At 38.3% G+C, this 10,207-nt stretch overlaps 1 protein-coding gene across 1 annotated transcript; it reads right to left on the bottom strand.

The window, feature by feature from the left end:
- Positions 1–492: 492 nt before the first annotated feature.
- Positions 493–2,610, bottom strand: LOC120137055 (ACT domain-containing protein ACR11-like). The gene is made up of 7 exons (XM_039152923.1): positions 2,572–2,610; positions 1,721–1,765; positions 1,585–1,644; positions 1,301–1,356; positions 968–1,073; positions 751–819; positions 493–648 (listed from the first exon to the last, which is right to left on the bottom strand). The coding sequence occupies exons 1-7, from the start codon at positions 2,608–2,610 to the stop codon at positions 586–588; spliced, it is 438 nt and encodes a 145-aa protein (XP_039008854.1). The 3' UTR covers positions 493–585.
- Between the last annotated feature and the right edge of the window lie 7,597 nt (positions 2,611–10,207).

Genomic DNA, 10,207 nt, shown 5'->3' with positions numbered 1-10,207 from the left:
CTAAATGTTATAGACCCTTTTACCCATGTCATAACCAAATAGAAGCCCTCCAATTCCAGCTGATAACGCAAGTTTCATAACGTAAGGAGGAGTTGTCCATGTTTCACCAAACCCTTGAGATTACTAAGAAAATAATTCTTGATTTGTATGATGTTTCACGTCTCAACAAGAAAGGTTGATATTTCATAAATTTATCAGGAATGCATGTTATTTAAATAATTAATAACTTACCAACGGGTTATTTAAATAATTAATCACTTATCAACGAGATTGGTTCAAGTGGTAAGCAATTTGATAACTCTAAAAAATTAAATTAATTGGACAAAATATTAAAAGAAAATAAAAAAGTGGGCATGGCTTGATTCAAATTACACACAAAATCCACAAATTCTGCAAAGAATTCAAAAGTCACCCCTGGAGTGTAGCACAAGTTGTAGTTATACAACAACTATGGTTGCAGACTTGCAGTAACAGTAATAGGGGAGAATATATGTAGAATTGCTACAGGAAGAGATTATTGGCAAAAACATTCTAAAACTTCACCCATTGTATTGGTAAGTTGCTCCTAAACTTGGCTATGGTGCCTCAAAAACTAGCCTCCTCCGTACTTGGACGCCTCAAGAAATATTGTAAACTATTAGCAAGAACCTGCCAGATTTCATATACCAAAATTCCACCTCAATGGGTAAACCTATGGCATGTTATTGGAAAGCTCACATTTCTCCATAGCTTAGGTTTAGTATTATTTACCTGCTGCAGAGGTTTGATGAGGGCTTTGCCCTTGTAGTTGACGTGAAACGTTGCCTTTGCAAGCAACCCCTGGGTGGCAAAGGTCCAAAAGTAGACAAAATTACTAATTATGCTAATACTAAGTTACTAACACCGGTTCTCCAATAAGCAGGTGAAGTGATAATAATCTAATCCTAGTTCGTTGGCGACAGAAAGAAAACAAATAACAGTCGATCACCTCGGTGTCAAACTCCCCAGACTCAACTGCAATGTTTATATCTGTAATAGTCTTCACAAGATCCACCAGCAACCCCGGGCGATCAGCAGTCTCCACAAACAGCAAGCTTAACCAAAATTCTTTTCAATCAAATAAAATTCTATGGGAATGACGAATGTAAAAAGCCAAAGATATCGACCCTTTCATTTACACAATTACACCAATGAATCATCCGGCGTGAGAACCACAAAATGGGGCCAAGGCTATAGTCATAAGTATCAAAATTTCAGGAGCAGGGATTGTATGGTATAAGGCCATAAGCCACAGTTAGAGAGAGACAACGGTAACCATTACCTACGGTCAGGACCATCATAACGAACTCTTAAGTGGGTTGCAATATCCACATCAACCTGAGGAATTCAAAATTTAAGCCAAGATTAATGTGGGATATCATGCTCAGATCAATAATTGATTTGTAACATTTATGACCAGTTGCACCAGTCCCAGCAGCGAGTATGAAAAATATCCTTTGGAATTACAACAAATATCAATATAACAGTTCTCAAGAAACATTCAACATAGGGAAATGCCCGAACTCATTGGGTGAGAAGAAAAGAGAGGTTTTGCAAGAGGAATACCGTTTCTTTTGGTGGCTCAACACCAAAGGTTGCACCCATTGCTAACTGGGAGCTTGATTCCTGGACCACATAACAAGGCAATAGACTTCACTAGGAGATTCTTCACCAGGAATAAGGAAAAATAAGAGATGATTACCGGATGATACTGAAGTAAATTGTTTATAATTGTTAAACGTATTGCCTAAAGCAGTTCTGGATCTTCAACTTTCCTCCGGTGCTACTGTAGAAACACGCTGTCACTGTATTAGTAAAACTGCATCTAAAATAGCTTTTACAACAACCGAGGCAGGACATTCAATTTTGGCATTAACCCATCTGAGTGTATTTACATCAAGAATCAGACCAAAAGATTCTGATTGATTTGCCACAATAACAAGAATTTAGTTCAAGGGAAATGAAGAATTACTCCTTTCCAAATATTCATCCAAAATGGTGATCTAAACTTTTGAAGATTCAAAACTTGTAAAATGTATATGTTTGACAATCTTGCAGTCCATGAAAGATATAATCTGTTATGCTTATTGTTTCATTGTCAGATTTGAGTTACTTAGGAGTATGAGAAAATACAGCTTTAATCACTTCTGATGTTTCTAGAGATATATTGGGTAGTTTCAATCTCACTCGAAAATAATCCTAGTCGAAAAACCGACTTATGCTGAATTAGGTGATCATTAACCACAAACAAGAAGAAACTTACACTCATAATGTAGATGCTCGTTTTTATCCGGGGCTAAGTCGGAACATACCCGAAGCAATGAGAGCCCAGATGAGCCCAAACCAGATGGAGGTCTATCTCAAGCCCGATGGACAGCAGCTGTATGCAAAAGATGAGAGAAATTGGGGTCAGTTTTTATTGGATTTAACTGCCATAGGAATAGAGGGGGGATTAACCACGAAAAACTATCTGGAGAGGGGATTACACACAGTAAGGAGGGGGATCACGAGACAAAAACCAAGACAGAGGAGAAACCAGTGGTCATTACCAACCATTAACACTCCATCAAGAACAAAAAAACCAGTAGCCATTACCAATCATTAAACAATCCATCAAAAACAAAAAAAACCCGAGTCGGAAGACGATTTTGAAGAAAAAGAGCAGTGAGAGATTTCACGGTTCCATTGGAAAGAAAGCGTCAATCATTCACAAAGGCTATAGCGTTTTCTCTAGCAAAAACAACACAAAGAAACAGAAAGCATTAACAGGGAAAATCAGAATAGAGGAAAGCTTTTAGGAGGTACTTTATTTTGTTTACTCTTTAGTAAATATTCGTGTGTGTGTTATTTTGAAACTAAAAAATATTTTGAATCGAATTACTGGGTTGTTTGAACGCAAGTAGAATCTTGTGGACTCCATTTATTCTCTATTCGATTCCGTCTTCAATAAACTGGAAACTTCCATTAGGAACCGCCTCCTCTCCTTATCTCAAAATTCTCTCTCGACAAGAACCCAAAAAGGTTCACAGCTAACATCACCTGCCACAGTGCGTCGATGGCCTCACAGCTTCAATCTCATCGATTCTGACCGAGAACCTAAGGTCCGCCTCTGAGAGAAACCTAAGAACAACCCCCAACAATGAGCCTAGTTCCAACGTCCGACTTCAAAAGCAAAGGTAGATGGAACATTCATTTTTTTATTTCCTCACCCTATTTTGTTTCGAACGAAAGAGATTGGAAATGAATAAAGAGGAAGGCTTCAAAACCTTTAAAAAACTCAGAAATATGATATATCTTATATATGATTCTATGTTTTACAAATGGAAAAGAAGACCAGAGTGTGATGCGGCTATGCGTGAATTCAGGATTGGTGAGTTTAGCTTAGGGTTATCTTAGTTTAGGTTTTATATTAAGACTTTTAGCTTAATTAATTTTCAGCCACTGAAATTTTAAGGTAATTTGCTTTCGTGCCCTTGTTTTTTTAGTCACATATTTATGCTTTAGTCACCTTTAGGATTGCTTTCGAATTTAACATTTTGTTTGTCCTGGTTTCATTATTTTACCAATTTCAATTCTGGTTGTAGTTTTTTTTGGTTATTTGTTTGTAAATCCATTATATTTAGGCAAGTTTCATTTAGATCCATACTTTAGTTTTAATTTGTATATCGAATTTTACATTTATTTAAATTCAGTTCTAACTCTAATATGTATATATCTTTTTAAAATTTATAGTTTAGTATGTTATGATTTTGTTTTTATATTTAGGTCACATGTGTATATAATATGTTAATATGCGTGGTTTATAATCCTTAATTAAAATATATGTATGTAATTTTTTGTATGTCACATTGTATGATATTTTTAATTTTGTTTAATTAATTTTTGGCATTACATACTTTTTGCACAATTTGTATGATATCCTCATTTGTATAACTCGACATATTACATAATCGGACTAAAGGGTAATACCCTTTTAATTTAAAATTATCCTAAGTGGCCTGTCTTAACTGATTAGAGGGTCGTTTTGACGATTTTAAATTAAAAGTGTATCCCGAAAGTGAAACCAAAAATTGATTCATCACCTAAAATTTGGGAACGAGAGAAAAGGAAATGTTCGTTTATTTAAATTTATCGAGAACAGGTTGTTATATCTTTAAGATATGGTCTCGATATTTGTAAATAATCGAACATTCTTTATCTTTCTAAAACGACTTGGAAATTTTAATTTAATTTATTTGAGTGCTTTTGAATGTTTTTTTTAAATTTACATCTTCGTTTTATGGGATCAAAAGCTAAATTAAGTTCAAATTTGTAAAGTTCATTGCAAAGACGTTAATTAATCGATTAGGTACCATTTAGGGCGTTGTGGGGGTGCTAATCCTTCCCCACACGTAACCGACTCCCGAACTCATTTTTTGGTAACGCGGACCACAATTTGTTGTTTTAATTTAAATTAATTTTTATTTAAAATGAAAAACATTTTTGAGTGTCCAATCACACCCTAATCAAGGATTGGTGGCGACTCTTTGAACCGTATTTTTTCGATCGTAAAGGAAATCCAAAATTTTTCGAAACGAGAGGTTTTTAAATTGCATTTGTTTTTAAATTAAAAATCAATTGAAAGAGATAATTCAAAAATTAATGTGGTTTTCAAAATCTCACCTTTTCACCTTTAAGAAAAAAATCGTTTCGACAGCTTGGCGACTCTGCTGGGAACTTGTTTTTAGAGAGAGTCAGGCCGATAGTCGATTAATTAATGTTCTTTACAATTGAAAATTACAAATTCGTTTTAATTTGGTTTTTTATCCCTTGTTTGGTTTTTAATAAGTTTTGTTTGTATTTTGATTTAATTCGATTAACAATTAAATAGTTGTACTAATTTGTTTGCTAATGATTTCAGATTAATTGTATGAATTTAGGAAATTTTGAGTGTTTTTATTGTGTTTTTTCGCTTTTCCTCACACACTGCACAGTTGCATTTTCATGACATGAGCTAAAACCCGCTCCGTCCTAATTAAGTAGGAGTGAGAGACTATGCCCTCGTGTGGTTTTCACCTCCGCATGGGATAGTGGATCACTCCTGGAGCTCACGCCTTATGGTCCTCGTGATGGTAATCACCTCCGCATGGACATAAAGAGGTGCGTTCCCTCGAAATTAAACTCGATCCCCTAAAGCCTATGATGGGCCAAGATTGAGGGTTTGGCATCCCAAGGGGCACCGGCAAGGACAATTCGAGAACCTATTACTTTAGAACCGAACCCAGCATATAGTGAACATAGAGCCCAAACTTAGGTTGAGCCAAACCCGAACCTTAAGAATCCCGTGAGGAGGGTACACAAGGAAAAGTTTTTTTGAGTCATTTATTTTCATTTTTTCGAATAAATGCATGCGAACTAGATATCATGCGGTTAGGTTTATTTTTCGAACAAGCATGCGAATTAGATATCATGCGGTTAGGATTTCTTTTTATGAATAACGAGGCATGGGGGTAGATATCATGTTGGGTAGGATCTGATAAAGCATGATTGGGTAGCCAGCATGTGTGGGTAGGATTTTTGAATAAATTATTATCCCGACTTAATTGCTTTATGTCTACTAACCGATCTTTTGTTATCTTTGCCTTGTTTCTTTTCTATTTTGCATTGCACGATCCATTACATGGTGTTGATTTGGGATCGATATCCATATAGAAGGCCAGTAATATGGAACGAACGGCTCAGAAAGAGGTTGAAGACAATGCAGATGTTTTGAGGTGGTCGGAACAGTCCCAACTGACCAATGGGGACAGCGTGTTGCCTGGATACGTGTCGGAGTTATTTGGTTATACTCACATTAACGTGCGTCAGAATGATCTAAGTGAGCTAAAGGAGATATGGGGAAGATGGACGGTAGCCGATAAGGAGATGTTTTATCAGTTGTACGGCGATATTCCTTATCTTCTGGATGTTCCTATTGACCGAAATCTGTTTAGAGCATTGGCACAATTCTGGAACCCGGCTTATAGCTGTTTCACATTTGGTAGAGTGGATCTGACACCAACAATAGAGGAGTATCAAGCTTTGGTCCGTTGTCCCAGGTCCCAGATAGATAGAATATATACCAAGCTACCAGTCACTCATTCGTTTAAGAAGAAATTACTATTGATGACCGGAATGAGTGAAGAATGGGTAGTCAGAAACATTAAGAAGAAGGGAGATAGTGAGTGCATCTCTTGGGCTGCTTTGAAAGAAGTAATTGCTCATCACCCTGATAGGAGAAAGAAGATTGACTTGTTTACTTTAGGGATTTATGGGCTCGTTATTTTTCCAAAGGTGTTAGGATATGTAGACGTATCAGTCATTGACCTGTTTGAAAGATTAGACAAGCGCGTGGATCCTGTTCCAGTTATTCTAGCTGAGACGTTCCGGTCTTTGAGTTCTTGTAGGCGCGAAGGAGAATGACGCTTTATAGGATGTGCGCCCCTGTTGCTAGTGTGGATTCTAAGTCATTTCAAACATGTCGAAAGAGCACCAGGATGAGTGTTTCTAGAGGGGTTTTCGCCTTTGAAAGATTTTCTTTCTAAAGAATGGCCTGGGGGCTTCACCGAAGAAAAATGGATTGTCATCTTCAAGGATATCAGAGATGGAGATATTTTGTGGCGAGCTTCGTGGAATACCTCGTCGGATATACTTTACCGATGTGGAGAGCGAGATTGGGTTCTTTTGCCAGGTATATGGGGTTCTGTTGGGTATGCACCGCTACTAGTTTCCAGACAGTTTGGGTCAAGGCAGTTCATTCCAGCCACGTGGGACTTGGTAGGATCGGATTTTACATTCAAAGGAGATCAATATAAGGGTAAAGTTAAAGGGGTTGCTGAGGCCTGGAAGCAAACTCGTCGCGTGAATTTGTTCACCTATGATCTCGAGTTATCTCAAGAGTATGAGAAGTGGAGAAGCGGTCGAGTAAATGACAACATCCCGATAGTGAATCCTGAAAATATTCAGCCGGTGGAGGAACAATTGAGAGTGGTGCCATCTCCATTAGAGTTAGCCAAGCACGATTTCGAAGCAGAACGGAGACAATGGAGAATGACTTTACAGAAGCTAGAAGATGAAGTGTATCAAAAGGGATTGGAGATTGACATTCAGAAGAGTAGAGCAGATCGAATTGAAAAAGTAGAGAAACAACTTCGGCTAGACTTTGACGATCTTCGGTCAACTTATCAGCGAATGGTAAAAGCTCAGACAGGTTATAGCTCAAGTAAGTCATCTGTCGAATGGAGGAAAGAGGTGGCGAGCCTCAAAAGAGTAGCCGGAGAGAGTCAATAAGAGCTCAAGCAAAGCAGGCACCAAGTGAAGATTTTATCGAAAGAAAAGGATTCTTTAGAGCAACGGTTACAACAGAGTCAAGCCCAGAATGAGAAGTTGAAGGAAAAAAATTCAAGTTTAGAGAATGCATTACGACGATACCGAAGCAGGGAATGTAGCTCAAGTCGTGGGGAAGTTGAAAGTCTGAAAAAACAAGTGAGTGAGCTTGAAGCCATGGTTCAAGATTTTCAGAGGCAAGCAAGTGAGCTATCGATAGTTCCTTATGAGGGGGATATACAGTGGCGTTTTCGATGAGAGCGAGCTCAGGCGAGAGTTAAGCAAAGAGAGGACCTTATTGCTTGTTACCTAGGACACGCGCGGAGAATAGCTCAATATTTGGTCATTCTATCTGAGGAAGCTACTGATGTGACTGAAGAACTAGATCCCGAGGCTGAAGAAAACCAGAAGATCGTGGAGTTTCTAGCACATGTACAGCAAATAGGAGAGATGGTGCAGATTTATTTGTGATATGTTTCAACTTTGTAATTGAACGTCGTTCTAATATAAAGAGTTGTTCTAAGGAGTCGTTCCAGGATCAACACCCTGTATTTTGCATATGCATTTTTAATACATTTAAATTTTTGCATCGTATTTTATTCATTCATAATCATATATTTCATATTCATTAATAAATATCAGCGATAACAAAATGACTCTGTGACAGGGTAATACTGGAAAATCCCAAGCATACCTACAGAACCAGGAAGAAAGTTATTGAGGACAAACTTGCCCAAATTGAGAAGGCTTAGTTGGAGTTACAAGATAATATTAAGAAAATGCAAGAAGATATGATGAATGCCCAAAAGGAGATGTTTGCCAAGTTTGCGAGTATGTTGGAAGGAAGAAATCCAGAACATGGGAAAAGCCCTATGCCAGAAGGTGTAACTGAGGACCCACTTCATCATCCAGGGTTAACCCCAGAATAATCTCAGAACGTTCAAGTGACCCTTGTTCATGTCGGGAAGGTACACATTAATCCAGTCGGTGCTTCTGTTAACGTACAACCTGGATCTAGTTCATATCAGGAAGAACATCAATATCATCAAGTTCCGGACCTTGATGAAGAAGCCAAGAAGGACCAAAACAATTCGTTGGAAGAGAAATGAAAGCAGTTAGAAAGAGAGGTCAGAGCCATAAAGGAAGATACCAGTGTCTATGGATTTGACGCAAAGGAGTTAAGTCTAGTTCCTGATCTGGTCTTGCCTCCAAAGTTCAAGGTTCCTGACTTTGAGAAGTTTGATGGTACCAGGTGTCCCTCTGCGCATATCACAATGTTTTGTAGGAAGATGACCGGATACATAGGGGACGATCAATTGTTGATACACTATTTTCAGAAAAGCTTAACTGGCTCGGTAATCCGATGGTATAACCAGCTGAGTAGAGCTAATATTAAATTGTGGAAAGACTTGGCTAAGTCCTTTCTTGAGCAATACAAACATGTAAAAGATGTTAGGCCTAACAGGATGATGTTGCAAGGAATGGAAAAGAAGTCTAACGAGAGTTTTAGACAATATGCTCAAAGATGGAGAGATGTAGCGGTGCAAGTCCACCCACCATTGAAAGAGGAGGAAACAAATATGCTTTTTGTCAATACCTTAAGGGCTCCTTTTTTCTCGCATCTTATCGATAATCCTTATCAAAGTTTTACTGATGTGGTTACAGCAGGAGAAATGATTGAAATGGCGATTAAGAGTGGAAAGCTCGAGGGAGGAGAGTCTAGTAAGAGGCCACCAACGAGAAAAAAAACGAAGTCAATAATGTGAGGCAGTACGATTCTAATAACATCATTGTTTCCCGTCCTCAAGGAGTAGGGTCATCAACACAAAATGACAATAAACAAGGGGCAAGGGACCAGAGGAGAGAGAGGCCTCAATTTGATCCAATTCCGATGACTTATAAGGAATTGTTTCAGATTTTATATGATCGACATGTGGTTTTACCGTATCACGTGACACCAATACAACCTCCTTTTCCCAAATGGTATGATGCTAGTGCTCAATGTAAGTACCATGCAGGGAACCCCGGGCATTCCATTGAGAATTGTACTGCTTTTAAGAAGGTTGTCCAAGCTTTGAGAACGAGGAATGTCATCAACTTTGGTGATAGTGAGTGGCCGAATATAGCTCAGAATCCGTTTCCAAGCCATGCAGGGGCATGAGTTAACGCGATTACTGAAGAGATAGGAAAAAGAATTGTAAGGAATGTTAGTGAGGTGGTATCACCCATGAGTTGGGTGTGGTGCCAGATGGTTAAGGTAGGATGGTTGAAGCCCAGTTTGGTAGTTGAACAGTTTAACAGTGGAGAGGTATGTCAGTATCATAATAGTGAAGGACACAGTATTCAGCAATGTCCTGACTTCCTATCTTTGGTACAAGACATGATGGACAGTAAAGAAATTGAGTTCTTTAGAGAGATTGCTGAAGAAGAGGAAGCGGAAGTTTGCACTTCAGAAGGATCGTCTAAAGGGGTATACAATTCCAGTTGTCCCCTAATTATTACTCCCAAGAATTGAGTTGCTGAGAAGGTAGCCCCGAAAGTGGTTATTACACCTCCATCTCCATTCCCATATCGAGATAATAAACAAGTGCCTTGGAGATATGATTGCCAGATGGGAGATGTAACAAAAAAGAATGAGGAAGTAGATGAGGTGGGACACTTTACCAGAAGTGGTAGATGTTATTCTCTTAATCCACCTAAGGAGTCTGAGAAGAAGGTTGCGGTTGATAAGGGGAAAAAGTTGATGTGCAGATAAAAGAAGATAAGCATGTTATCAATGAACCAGTAACCGAGAGTGAAGCAGTAGAATTTTTGAAGTTTCTAAAACACAGTGAGTACAGTGTTG

The sequence above is a fragment of the Hibiscus syriacus genome, unplaced genomic scaffold (assembly GCF_006381635.1).
Source record: "Hibiscus syriacus cultivar Baekdansim isolate YM2019G1 unplaced genomic scaffold, ASM638163v2 tig00110647_pilon, whole genome shotgun sequence".
In the NCBI taxonomy this organism is placed as follows: domain Eukaryota; kingdom Viridiplantae; phylum Streptophyta; class Magnoliopsida; order Malvales; family Malvaceae; genus Hibiscus; species Hibiscus syriacus.
This window is presented reverse-complemented; position numbering and strand designations above follow the sequence as displayed.

Bases quoted from the DNA above. Each gene is read 5' to 3' on its own strand.
- LOC120137055 (XM_039152923.1), bottom strand. From the start codon at position 2,610: ATGGCTACTGGTTTTTTTGTTCTTGATGGAGTGTTAATG. The intron at 1,074-1,300 runs GTAATGGTTACC...ATTTTGGTTAAG, and splicing joins TATGATGGTCCTGACCGTAG to CTTGCTGTTTGTGGAGACTG. The intron at 820-967 runs GTGATCGACTGT...TTTGCCACCCAG, and splicing joins CTGGGGAGTTTGACACCGAG to GGGTTGCTTGCAAAGGCAAC.